This window comes from Glandiceps talaboti, chromosome 2, assembly GCF_964340395.1.
Source record: "Glandiceps talaboti chromosome 2, keGlaTala1.1, whole genome shotgun sequence".
In the NCBI taxonomy this organism is placed as follows: domain Eukaryota; kingdom Metazoa; phylum Hemichordata; class Enteropneusta; family Spengelidae; genus Glandiceps; species Glandiceps talaboti.
Window position 1 is genome coordinate 24,113,948 of NC_135550.1, and position 14,110 is coordinate 24,128,057.

Here is a 14,110-nt window from a genome sequence, read left to right on the forward strand (position 1 = left end):
CATTGCATTGCATTGTATTGTATTGTATTGTATTGTATTGTATTGTATTGTATTGTATTGTATTGTATTGTATTGTAACAAATAAGCGTTGACTTTATATTTACTACTGGTCACTTCCTGACGTTGACCACTGTCTAATGTTAATCGTTAATTCTCCACACACATCCCATTCTCTCCACAAAACTCTTTCCACTTTCACATCAGGTACCGAAATCCTCGAACGTTAGGAGAATAACTCATATACTACATACAATCTTCATGATTAACTTGAAACCATTTTAAACGTAGATACGGAGCAGATGGAAAATCCTTGTCCAGGTCTAGCTATCTCTTTCTGTTTGCTCTCTTCTAAGGTGAATCCAACCTTTATTCCAACTTTAAATTCTTATAAACATAAATTATAAAATGCTCAAATGATTGGATGATTTATGATGTCAACATCACAAATGAATAAACTGAAGTGTCGTTGCCTTAACCCAATGCAAATAATATTGAAAAATGTGAAATGTAGCTAAACAACTTGATCGAGCCATTACCTTCCAGCTGCCTGCAAGTAATCATTTATTTGCTACTGATGCTGTTTTAATGACACTTAGTGTTGTCATCTCAGAATACTATTCGCGAAATGCAAAAATTATTCATTAAGTATTAATACAGGACAGATGAGAGTTCACATTGACCTTGCGTAAAACATCAAAAAAAACTTTGAACAAATCTAAATCATCTTACATAAAATTGTGGAAAGCTACGAATATCGGAAAGTTGTGTTCTGTCATCCGTGACACTATAAAACAGTGCATCCTTCTGTTGTCTCAGCAACGCCCTTTTTCATACAAGTCACTGAAGCAGTTAAGTTTATCCCTTATTGAGTGAATTTAATTAATGTGTTTTTCTACAGTGGCTGTCTATTAATCTTACAGAGCATCAGTAATCACCCTTTCCATTTGATTAGTTAATTATCGTAATTGGATGAACACAGGCATGTCAAGACACAGCGAACAGCAACCTTGTAATCGATTGATCGATTTATTGAATGATTATTTTATTGATTGAATGAATGATTGGTCGATTGAATGAATTGTTAATTTTTGTGGTGAAATAAAATATATTTTTTGTGATATTAATCAACTGACTGACCGATTTTTGTGGTGATGTAAAACTGTTTTCCCTTTTTTTGCTGGCTAGTTTTCTCTCTTTCAGCTGTATATAATTCTCTCTCTATTGACTAAATAAAGACATCTTGTCAATTCTTCTCCTCTTATCTAAAACACTCTGATCTCATAATTACCAGGGGATGGATTACCGCCCCAATTTGCTTTATACAAGATACAAGATACAAGATACAAGAAAATATATCAGTATCTCTGTACAGAGAAATTGATTAATTGTGGTCGCAAAAGAATACAAAACTACAATAATACACATACAGCAATACACCTGACATAAACCACCTAATGTACAGTATACACATACAGTAATACATCTGACATAAACCACCTAATTTACAGAAATGAACATACGTACACAACAAAAGTAGCATCACTGAAGTTAAAAGTCAACTGTTCTTGATGGAATGTTAAAAACTTTTCACCTTGGATTATTTAAAATATTGATTGCATTAGGGATAAAAGTTGTCTTTGCTCTCATTGTACCCTCTTATCTACTGGGTTATTATCACACCGAACAAACACTCAGTGATGTGCAAACTAGTATAAAAGAGAACTCTATTATTATTGTTTGTGTATGTTTGAGTATTTGTTCGGTGTGATAGAGATAAAGCACTTGTGTCACAAGTAATCGATTTTTAGACAAAGGGACGAAAATGTCGAAATAGTATCAAATATTGGTCCGTGACAATATTTCTTTTGAGAATTGACCTTTACCCTTGACCTTCAGGGATCGATTATCAAACTCAAACCATTTCTTGCATGTTACGTACACTTTAGTGTTTATCAGTTGCCAATTTCTATCAAATCATATTTACAGATACTACAGAAGAAGAGAAAGTTACACAAGGCTAGTGTTACAAAGTATATAACTGTATTATAAACTGTATTATAAATTGTATCTAGGTTACCCGACCGTGTGAGGTCTAATTGATTAATGAGATAGTAATACGAGCTAGGTCATGTTATTACTTGTAATTAAGTGAATGTTGCAAGTGTCACTACAAGTGATGACTCACAACTTTTAATGAATTCGGCTATAGTATAAAAGGATATTTTCAAGATAGTTTATCTCTTGATTAGATTAACTGTAGTTCATAAACACTTCCTATATATGGAAAAGAATTGAAGTTTACTGTAAACATGTTATTTACTAACCATATTTGTAATACGGAATGAAACTTTGAATTTGAATAAAATGTGAATGTTGGGTGTATGCAAGGATACAACGGATACGAAGAGAGATCTTGTGGGGCAGCGAGGAGAGCAACACGTCTTTAACTTACGGTAACTGATCTGCATCGTAGTAGGAATACTACGGAGAACTAATTGTTTCGATCTAGTTTGGACTGCTGTAAGTGAAGGAAAACGAATCCAAAGCTCTCGTATTGTTGGATTAAGCATACACCTTCTTCACCAAAAGTAATATTTTGAGTGCTTGTGAGTTTATCCACTGAATACGTGTCCTGAGATTCTGGTACCTCTGAGATTGACTGTGTGCGTCTGAAGTTACAACTTGAATTTGGTCAATAAGTATCAACACCAAAGACAAGTCTGTAGCACTAGCATTATTTTTTGGAGCTCATGCCACTTTTTACCGAATGGTGGCCATATCTATAGTACAAAATCAAAAACTGCAGTATACAGACTATATTCAAGTGTCTACCCCTATATTATAAAGGATGGCTTTCTTAAGATTTTGACCTTAAAAGCCTTGAATTTCATGGTCAGTTATCAAAATCGAGCCAATCAATGTGTGTCACATACACATTGAAGTATATTTTTCTGCCAATTTCTTTTAAATCTTGTGTACAGGCAACTTTAGAAGAATGAAAATATAGACAAGTATTATTTTGTATACTTATTACTGAATAGTTTTACTCCTTTACCATTTCCTATGACCTTGACATCAGGGTCATATAGTAAAATCAAACCATTTCTTGTTATATAATTTAGATACCTCTGTCATAAACCAATGGAATGATCAAAATGATGGTTAGATGGTAAAATACTAGTATATACTATTTTTGTGAGTTCAATGAAGTGGAGTCTGACGTTTATTTGCTGATCAATTCTTATCGGTACAACCAATCAAACTGTTATATTTTGATTTCATGGATAATGACGACGAGACAAAGTTATCCATTACAACATCAATATCATGTAAAGATATAACTTTATTAGTGAGAACTGCCCAAATATTGTCCGGTATTGGAATGACCAAAGACTTAAAGTTGGTACTTAAGTACCATAATGTCTTTCTTCATTTCAATAACGGAAAGTACCACCGGTTAGTATCTCCAGAGGGGCTACAAAGATACAAGAAAGAATAAAGGGCGTTATGTGAGCCATTACATAAAAGAAACTTTGAATATTAGATATTTTAGACTCTATTTATGGTTTCGAAACGTCTCCTCAGAAAATGGGAAATTAATTTGACTGTGAGTCACCCAGGGGACGTCAAACTATTTGTAATTTTACAACTACAACTAACACCATTCATAACATTTTTAAAAATTTAAAAAAATAAAGTAATAAATCATGCAACTACACTAACATGAGAACAAGATATGACACTTTCACAATGCTATATTGTCAAGTGGTGTAGTAAATATCGATCTTTAAAAATACTATAAAATAGAATCATAAATAAATTCATTTCATGTTATTTAGAAATTTGAACAAACGACATAAATATAAAATAGTCGCACTAAGCCATTACAGTCACCTGTAACATGCACAATTCCTATCTAACATGCATATTATATCTATCATATGTATAGTTTTATCATTGGGTTGGCTAAAGACAGATAAAATTTGATATCGTATGCACTGACTTATTTTTCGAGTTCGATAGTTTTGAATTAAGAATATTCATTTCCTACCAAAGTAATTATCCGATATAAGCCATGAAACTATATTGCATGATCGTATCATTCAACATAACGCAAATTTTACCATTAAAAAAACACTTCTATTTAGAGAACTAAAACTCTGCAGTTTTACGAGGGGGGAAACTAAAACTCTGCAGTTTTACGAGGGGGAACAGTGCTATTGTATCATTTGGTCGATGAATTTGGCAGCGTGAGACAGATATGTACAATGGCTAGTTGGTCAAATAATCCGTTTGTCGACGAGGCTAAGGATCATGCATTGGTATCATTGTGTACCTTGGAGACGCGACACTGTAATGAGGACAGTGGGCAGCTATATCATCAACGCCAACAAGATGACATAAACCTTTTAAAACGTACAACTAGAATACTCAAGGATATCAACTACATAGAAAGCAGAGGAGTTGACACAGCAATTGTAAGGAATTTCTTATTACTTCAAATAACATTGTTCTAACCTTCTTCGATAATGATAGCTGTTCTACTTACCATCAAGGCTGTCATAAAAAATGAAATGCCTAATTGTCGCCATATTAAACCACAATAGCATAATGCAGCTAGTATATGAGTACTATATTGTAAGTGTTAGTGTTGTATATAAACAACTTGTCCTACTTGCAGACGGAGAGAGTCGTGACTCGATTCTGGCAATGTTCTCTCCTTCTCCATTCCTTTTTTTCTCAAAATCGAGTCTCGTACTCCGACTATAAAAAACACAATTAATCGTGTAACAATAAAACCATTCGTAGCAACAACATTTCTTATTAGTCAGATACAAATATTCAACCTTTGAATATCATTTCACTCGTATTTTCACTCGACGTTTTTTTTCTTTTGTAGGACGGGTGTTTCGATCAATTTACACTCTTTCAAATTTAAACTGGTTAGTTGTTTAGTTGGGGCGGGGAAACCACTACGTTTCATTATTGCTATCCTTGGAGGAGAGAGATCCAGTGACAATTACAACTATTTTGTTATACATCATATTATCACTGAGGCTGGACGGATGGTATATAAAACATACCATATAATCTTTGTTTTCCTTTACATTTTTTTTTTACATATTCTTATTTTTTTATTCATTTTACTATTTTTAACCATGTAAGTTTTTAGCCCTTCAACACACTAATATAAGCAATCTCCACGAAAACAAATTAACCTTCAAATATTTTCTCAAGACAAATGTAATTATGGTGTTATATGTTATCTTATGAAATGATGTTATGGTCTTTTTATTCACTTTCAATGATCATTTTATAAACCTCTTTAAATAAGGAACTGTCGAGACAAGGACCGAAACTGGAAAGATTGGAAACTAGACTGGATAAGATGAAAGATGACATAAAGACGACACGGTCGCAGCACAAACACCTGAAACGTGTAGTTGAGGGATTTACCAAACATTTAAGCATCAGAACGAGCAAGCAAGAACCTATCCAAAAGGAAAGAAAGGGTGGATGTTTACAACAAGTCGTTCAACGAATCCAGGCAAGTGGTCATGCCTCTGCCTCACACGCCGCAATAAATTCGCCCACTGGGGACATTGAAGGATTGGCAGGTGAGCAGATAAACTAAACAGCTAATCAGAACGTTCAGTAAATCTTATTTGTCTTTTTTTTCTTTGCCTCATGTAGTAGAGAAACATCTAAGATCGTAGTAAACATCCTCACATATATAAAGTCAATAATAACTTGTTCCTATACTAAGAAATGACATAGTTTGTTGTGTATTGTAGCTATATATGTATTGGTTAGAGTTTACTCTGTCTATACTAAAGAGCTGCTATTCTCAATGTGGATAACGGCTTGCACTGTTTTGTGTTTCTTTAATTTGTAAATTAGATTTTGAAAATGTGTAGGTGTGTCAGTTTACTTTGCACCTAGTATTGTTATGCTTTTTGTCTTTAAATGTCATTTTTACGTGACTGTGTATCTGTCTGTTTGAGTGTCACTTGGTGGTAAAAGCTAGAATTGTTTTGCTATTTTGTCGTGTATAAGCTTATACAGTTACTGTAATGTATATATCGTGCTATGTGTATCATGATGGTGGATAAATGTTGTTATTATTAGTGTTAAGATTTCTTTTATCGAACTCTTGCCGACTATATTTTAAAAAGTTAACCCTCCGTTTGATTGATTGATTGATTATGAAAAGTGTCAAAACTGTCACTCAGTGGCCTATGTAATACATGTAGCTTGAATTGTTAGCGCTTCAGTATGTGTGAAGTGGTGGGGGTTGGAACCTAAGCCATTGTGTAACTATTAAAGTAAGATCTATACTATTTTTCTTGAAGAAATAGAACATTGTAACATAGGAAGATCTCAATTGGTCGTTAGATTTGGGTCAAGTGGAGCTTGACCTCTAACTGCTGAAAGTGAAACAGTCGTCGCTTGGTTCATTGTTTGCAGTGTAATAATCTTCAATTATGACGTAAGAAACAGAAAAATGATGTGTCAAGCATTGAAAAGTTAGATGGACGATTAACGAGCAAATTCATAAACCTACCTGCCGGGAATCTTGATGTTGATTAAGGCCCAGTTACACGAGACGACACATGAAGTCGCCTACGAACGACAAGGCCAGCAATTAAGACTGAGACACGAAACAATTTGTTGCTCAGCGAGTTGCTGTACATGCGTAGACATGGGGGCCTTCAGTAATAATTTCATGGGGAGGCCGGAGGAATTAGTGGGTGGGTCACTTTTTACAAATCGGTCCTGAGGAGAGGGCCATATTTTAGAAAAAGGAAATTTGAGGAGGGTCACATTTTACTTTGACTCATTTTTATCTAACTTTGCATTATTCTGTTATTTTGGCCTAATCCCATCGCTGCCACCGGTTCTAAATTTTACTACTTACCACATCTCAACATTGCCACCATTTTAAAGTACCGTAATAATCCCATCAATTCGGTCAGATTTTTAATAATTGTGACTTGATTTATGAAAATTAACATGCAATTTTGCCAGTTGAATTACAAGACGTGAGTGAGTCAAACAGTCTACTCAGTTTTCTTCTTCGCCAATCACTTTTCAGTTTATTCATTTTTATTTAGGATTCTCAAAATTAAAGCTCCCCAAATCGATGGTTATATTTGATGGTCGAAATAAATAAAAAAGATGAAAATTAATACTTTTATTTTGTTGTGGTCAAAATGCAGGGATTAGAAAAGACGCTGTGGGGGATCCATTTAAAAGAGCAGTCAAGATGATCGGATTATTACAGTAACATCATAACATATCAGTGAAATGCAGTGAATTAACCGTTAGTTGTGGTGCGAGGAGAGGAGTAGGTCTCAGAGTAGCAAGGGGAGAACAGCGCGCGTGGCAAGATATTGGGGATAATGTGGTGGATTTGTGTCACAAATCTAGTCTTTGAGAGTTCTTGCCTTCAGCTCAGCCAGTGACATCAAAACACAAGCTCACTGTGATGGTAATTGTAGGGGAACAATAAAAAATGCCTTTAATTGTAAACTCTCACAGTGGTGGGATCTTTCTATAGAAAAATTCCCTGACTTGAGGGAGGGTCACATTTTAAGTCACAAACTGGGCGTGGTCCCCCCCCCCTTGTAATTACTGAGGGCTCCCTAAGAAGAAAAAAAAATGTTTTTGACGCCATGAAATAACTGAAAATGTGTAGACGTGTCGATAGTAGACCTAAATTCAATTCAAAATTCGTTCACGACGATATAATATATCAATTTTACGACGTCAGTATTTCAAGTTTAATCGCTAAGGAATAAAATGATATATAATGAAGATCAAACATTAACATAAATGTAATATATCGTAGATAAACGGTAATCAAGGCGATGAGTTGGAATTATACTAAATTATGCTTGTCAATGCCCAAGTAGAATGTTGAAAATAAAAATAATATGCAGCAATACAATTGAACGTCGTTCTATTATGCATGAGCACACGCCAAAGGGTTACTGCTCCAGTGGCGACGCGACAAGGTGGTCTCACAAGGCCAGTTGCGAGTCATCAATCAACGCATGAAGCAACTTGCGACGAATTGCAGAAAATCCAACATGTCGGATTTCTTGCCACGCCCTTTGCGACTTTCTCAAGGCCCTATGATTAGTAAGTATTAGTTGCATGCTTCAGTGCACGCGTTGCTCACCGAGTTGCCTCGTACAACTTGGCAAAAGAACACAGCCAGGCACTGTAAAATGCAACAAATAATGAACTTTTTGTCATCCTTGTTTTTTTTTCAGCTGAAATATCTTCAGGCCTGGACAGGCTCAAAGATCTGGCACTTGGTATTGGAGATGAACTAGATCGTCAAAACGACCTACTTTGTCGATTGAATCGGAAAGCCAGCAAGGCGGACACTTCGCTTTCTCTTGCAAATAAAGAAATGAGAAAAACCCTGTACAAATAACAGAAGAAATGAAAATGTAAAGCATATCCCTGTTTTGTGGTGTATATGATACATTTGTGCTATCCAAATCAAGTTGTCAAAGTTTCAATTACAACTTGTTTAGTTCTAACTTTCCACTTCAATTGGTTTCTGACAAAATAAGGGTCAACATCTACTTACTGCATCATTTATTCAAACAGCATGTACTATAATATACTATTCATGGTTCTGGAAATCGAATAGACAGTGATGCTATCATCACCACATTGGAATTCTAAACTAGAAAGAATTAAAACTTTTAGAATCGTCATCTACGGGCCTTTATTTAGGACACATTAACGCCGAATGTCATTGTAAAGAACGGTGTATTAATACAATATGAAGTCTGCTTGTTTAGGTGACTCGTCAGAAATAAATTGTTCATAAATGTTCCACATGGTCAATCAACGAAAACATTTTACCTTTACGAGGTGCAAGATAATAATAATCTTTTATTTATACTGGATAGTTCTTTAAGCATATAAAAAATTGTCTCCCAAGAAATCCAGCGAGGGCCATCCCTCGTGGGTTCAGTGTCAATGCAGGAGGACACCGGAGCACCCGGGGAAAACATGTGTTGTTCGGTAGAGTCAAACTGAACGACACTCTTCTTACTTGCAGCGTGGTAGATTTAATCGAATGGGGTTCGAACCCCGACCGCAGTGGTAAGAGGCAAGTGGTTTAATCACTCGGCCGCCGACAACCGTTGATGCAATTAGCGAGATGCAATTTACAATTAGCGAGATTGTCAACTCTGTATCTTGTACAATCAATTGAATAAAACTCGAAATTCACTGTGACTTTAATCTCTTGTGTTCTCATTTCACTTTTAACATTGCTTAAAACAGTCGTACAAAATTAGACAAAAACGGAAGACGTGAATGTAATACGATGGTTAACACTTGTGACATTATACCCTGTATCATCATATTGAATAATCAAGTATAGCTCTAGCACATGAACTATAACATTCAGGATCCCATATTCATGTTCTATATCATTACCAGATACACCTATTCGATTGACGTATTAAAATTGAGGTTCTAAATATAGGGTATATTTTTCCACTTAGGTGTTCACCTTTGCACCATTCTTCAGAATCTCCTGAGTCATCTGCACTTCCATTTATTAAAGCAACTTTGCCTGACCGATGTGTGAGGGCGCCCCGTCACGGCGTACCTTACAGACTTTGCCGTCATTGTTAATATTCAGTCGAGAGATTGCCTTCCAACTACCATGATCCTTTGAAAGCCGAAGGTGCAGACGACATTGTAGGGACCTTTATATAAAGATTTATAACCTTATTGAAAGGGGTTGGGTTTGAAATTCCATTGCTGACCTATCGACACTCTGGCAGTCTATATCATAGCATGATCGACACTTTGAAAATCAGCTATAGAAGAATACAAGCAACGTAATGTATTAATTCGATGAGGGCAATGTGTAGTGACTCATGTCTAATGAGAGAATGGGGAAACCTTTCCACACATCAACTATGAATTGTGTGAAGTAGCTAGAGCCTGAATAATCACGTACTTGTGATTCAGGTTGTATGGACTGTTTAGAAACTGACTGGGTTTTTTTCAAACTTCTACACAATACATGGAATCAAGATCCCAACAGAAACACTGGGACAGAATTAAGTGTAATTACAAGCCTGCTTTAATAATTAGCGGAACACACCCAAACTATTCAATATACCACAAGAAAAAAAAGATTTATAAAAACAAACAGCAAGAAGCAAAACAAATTAGTAAAATTAAAAATAGAGATGGCAAGATTTGAAAAATAGTAAATTTCACTAAAACACAAATATGTGTATAGGCCGTTACAAATCCTTTACGTCAAAATTTTGTACGACAGTTGTCCTTTTTCATCGAAAAAAAATATCAGTATCTAATATCAATGATTGTCTCTCATAAAGTCATTTAAAGACCTAAGTGATTGGATAGACTCGTTTTGTTATAGAATAAATGTGACTACAACCTTCCACATTTTTTGCAATAATCTACTGTCAGATAAATACGCCACGATGGGGTCACGTGACCAGATCGCTCATTACATACATCATTACGCAACTAGCTTGAAACTAGATTCTGAAAAGGCAACTTTACCTCAATTAACTATCTAATAAAGTGCATTATTAATTTATATTCTACGACATGTGATTAATTATAAAAAAAATGAATTTCACCTGCATTATTTCTCTGACCCATCATGTCAAATATTGTGTTGAGATGTACCAAAAACTACACAGATATTTGTATCTAAATCTAGCACAAAAGTTAATCGTACTGGATGGGTTAAAAACTCAAGTTCAAATTACAATACTCTTCCGTGTATAAACTGTGGATATCTACTTAAGAGAAAAGTATATTAAACAACAATAACACAATAAGAGTTCCTGGTTTCATATCCATATCAAAATGACGGTTTAGGACTAAAAAGATGAAAGATAACGTAATACACCGTGAACTATTGACTAGAAATGGAATTGCATCTTAGATAGTCTCCCCTATATTGTATAGGGGGTGCATAGAATAAAATTACATTTCAAGTTTTCGATTTCAATTGTGACTTTTAAGTTCAGACAGGTATAGAAAATAAGCAATTTGAAAACGTTGCGGTTTCTGTGTATAATAGTAAAAAAGCAAAACTTTCACACAAAACTGCTGCGAGACAAATGAAGATTTTTGTATGAGACGTGTAATGCATTTACCATGAAAATGCAAGCTTAATCATTGTGCATAGATTACACGTAATCATCTTTAGTTTTTGTTGGATAGTTGTCGTAGGGTGGTGGCGGCTCCAGATATGATTGCCCCGTGGGGGTTGCCAAGGCAACGTCAGAAGATATAGTGGTAAGTTGAGGGTTCATTCTTTCTGTTAGCAAAGAAAATCAAACACAAATGTTCTTATCAGTAAAATGTATATCGTGTATATATATATGTATACATCAAAACATTCAACAGTTCACTACAGCTACATAATGACAAATCACAAAATCAATGTACTCATTTATTACCAAGTACATCGGAACATATAATGTGAAGCACCCTATACAGGTTCACTCTGATTTGTTAGAAAAATATAGAAAACAATGACATCTGTTGGCTGGATTGTTAATGAGTGATAAAGTATATATATTTTCCGCTACCTTCACATCGCCCCTAGCCTATTACTTACAACCATGGATAGAATAAAATCACTCAAATTGCTACTAAGATGTATATATATATATATATATATATATATATATATATATATATATATATATATATATATATATATATATATATATATATATATATATATATATATATATATATATATATATATATATATATATATATATATATATATATATATAAGGTAATAGGTAATACTTACGGACGGTGGTCTTATTTGTCCTGGCGCCGAAAAAGAGTGATTTGGACAAACAGAACGCCACTGTGATGATTATACCGATAACGCCAATAATGCCAAATATGATCATCATGATGGCACCAATTCTGATGATGAAATGATAAAGATGGTTATTGATGAATATTTTATACACATCTAGATCTAATTCCAAAGATTTTCTATTTACAAAAGTGTAGTTATTGAGTTGATAATTGACACTACCGACAGAGGTTCGTTTATTTTTTGGGAAGGATATGGTAGTTGAACCCTTCAGTGTTGTTGTTGTTGATGTTGTTGTTGCTGTTGCTGCTGTTACTGTTGTTGTTGTTGTTGTTGTTACTGTTGTTTTTGTTGTTATTATTATTGTTGTTGTTGTTGTTGTTGTTGTTGTTGTGTTTTTGTTGTGTGTTGTGTCAGCTTTTTCTTCAATCAGCTGAAATTACGTATTAATTAGTAATACGCTTGATTTCACGTTTTCTCTATCTTTCTGTACGGCACGACCACTGGCTGGTTTTAAGCCTCTTACGATCGTCAGCATAGAGGTACTACGAAAGAGTTACGATTAACAAGGATAATGGCAATAGTAATTACCCGACGTTATCAGCCTTATCTTTATCACCTGTGCGGCCGATACCTTGACCCATGCCATCGTCATCGCCATCACCATTATAGTCCTTACTATCATTTTCATTAGTGTCGAGTACAGTACTGCTCTCGTCACCGTCGTCATCAACACCCCAATTCAACCATGTATTATAGTTGCAGCAAAACTTTACCCATGTGTTACCGCAACAGTACGTTTTATCGCTTGAATCGTGTGCAGTAGGGCAATCGAACCCGTAATAAAACGTATCAGACCAGTAATAACTTTTACAGTGCTCGCCCGATATACCTGCAATCAACAACGCTAGGAAGTTTAACCTTTTGCACTCCGTGACGTCACATTACATGGAAGTAAGCAAATGTATTTAAAAAATAAACATGAAAACATTTTTGGATAAAATAAATTAACTATAGCAAAATGAATAAAAAGAAACGATTATCATTATTTGCTGTGATTAAAAACATACTGAGTTCATTGTACTCAGTGCATTATGTATGGTGAAACGGATACCCGGAACTGGACACGGATCTATCACCCGGATACATTGTCCTTACAACTGAAATAGTATATTCTTTCTATAGGCAATAAACAACAAAACGACTAGTGAACAAACTGAATGAAGAATTGCTGAACGAATGGATGAATGGGTTGACGTGTGCATGGCCATGGGGAAGAATGGATGTGTGTATGCATATGCATAGACGGACGGACGGGCCGGAGGATGGATGGATGGATGGATGGATGGATGGATGGACGGACGGAAGGACAGATGGATGGATGGATGGATGGATGGGTTGGGTCGGTGGATACAACAATGCAACCATGACTAAGGAATCGAGGTTTGAAAATAAAATAACACAATTATACTTTAAAAATTCATTCATGTCGTATTTTTGTTATTTTCGTGTCTGTGTATACAACTATTCAGTAAGCTTATGGGCTAGCATAATTTCCCCAGTCAGCAGTGTCATTCAGCCCGATACCACACATACACAATCATAAAACTATTTAGCTAGAAGTGGACAGTAAACTACAAAAATTAAACTTCGATCCCAGCACTGGCCACTCGTCATAATTACTCTCTTACCTGCAGTTAGGAAAACAAAAACACAGCCCATGCGGAGAAAGACTTTCGTGACGGACTTCATGGTGACATTCGACGTTGGAATAAACACTACACGATGCGCCGATCACAACGCTATTGCATCGACTGGTGGAACGGCAGTACTCAGATATTATTAGTAGCCTATGTCTGGCCCCTCAAATACCGGATCTTGTCGGGGAGTAATTGTTCTGAAAGTGCATGCATACTGAACACGGATGTTGGCCTTATTGTTGGGTATTTATTTATAGTATGTGTCAGTATCACATGTAATTCAGCAGCACTTGCAATGATTTCCTTATACCGCTACTGATATTAATCTTCGTCTGGCAACATTCCAAGAATACTCTACTGACATGATCAATACAACCGAGTATAAATTATAGTTAGCATTTTCCAAAACATCTGTTATAGTTTTGAAAATCTGTATAGATGGTATTTCTGTGGCCAACAATATTTCATCACTATTAGTCATTATAAATATTAAATGTGTTGATTCACTAATAATTTAACATTTATGTAAACGCTTGATTTC

The 14,110-nt window shown here is 35.1% G+C and overlaps 2 protein-coding genes across 2 annotated transcripts; one reads left to right on the plus strand and one right to left on the minus strand.

Annotated features, from left to right (window-relative positions):
• The first annotated feature begins 4,243 nt into the window (after positions 1-4,243).
• LOC144453569 (uncharacterized) lies at positions 4,244-9,255 on the plus strand. The gene is made up of 3 exons (XM_078144890.1): positions 4,244-4,478; positions 5,336-5,618; positions 8,280-9,255. The coding sequence occupies exons 1-3, from the start codon at positions 4,269-4,271 to the stop codon at positions 8,444-8,446; spliced, it is 660 nt and encodes a 219-aa protein (XP_078001016.1). The 5' UTR covers positions 4,244-4,268; the 3' UTR covers positions 8,447-9,255.
• Positions 9,256-11,144: 1,889 nt separating this feature from the next.
• On the minus strand, positions 11,145-13,674 carry LOC144447042 (uncharacterized). The gene is made up of 4 exons (XM_078136919.1): positions 13,561-13,674; positions 12,461-12,761; positions 11,855-11,976; positions 11,145-11,347 (listed from the first exon to the last, which is right to left on the minus strand). Exons 1-4 carry the CDS (start codon positions 13,619-13,621, stop codon positions 11,217-11,219), a joined length of 615 nt encoding a protein of 204 aa, XP_077993045.1. The 5' UTR covers positions 13,622-13,674; the 3' UTR covers positions 11,145-11,216.
• Between the last annotated feature and the right edge of the window lie 436 nt (positions 13,675-14,110).

Coding starts and splice junctions, on each gene's coding strand:
- LOC144453569 (XM_078144890.1), top strand. CDS start 4,269: ATGGCTAGTTGGTCAAATAATCCGTTTGTCGACGAGGCTAAGGATCAT. Junction 4,479..5,335: donor GAGGAGTTGACACAGCAATT/GTAAGGAATTTC, acceptor TCTTTAAATAAG/GAACTGTCGAGACAAGGACC. Junction 5,619..8,279: donor GGACATTGAAGGATTGGCAG/GTGAGCAGATAA, acceptor TTTTTTTTTCAG/CTGAAATATCTTCAGGCCTG.
- LOC144447042 (XM_078136919.1), bottom strand. CDS start 13,621: ATGAAGTCCGTCACGAAAGTCTTTCTCCGCATGGGCTGTGTTTTTGTT. Junction 12,762..13,560: donor TTTTGTTTTCCTAACTGCAG/GTAAGAGAGTAA, acceptor TGTTGATTGCAG/GTATATCGGGCGAGCACTGT. Junction 11,977..12,460: donor GATAAGGCTGATAACGTCGG/GTAATTACTATT, acceptor TTTCATCATCAG/AATTGGTGCCATCATGATGA.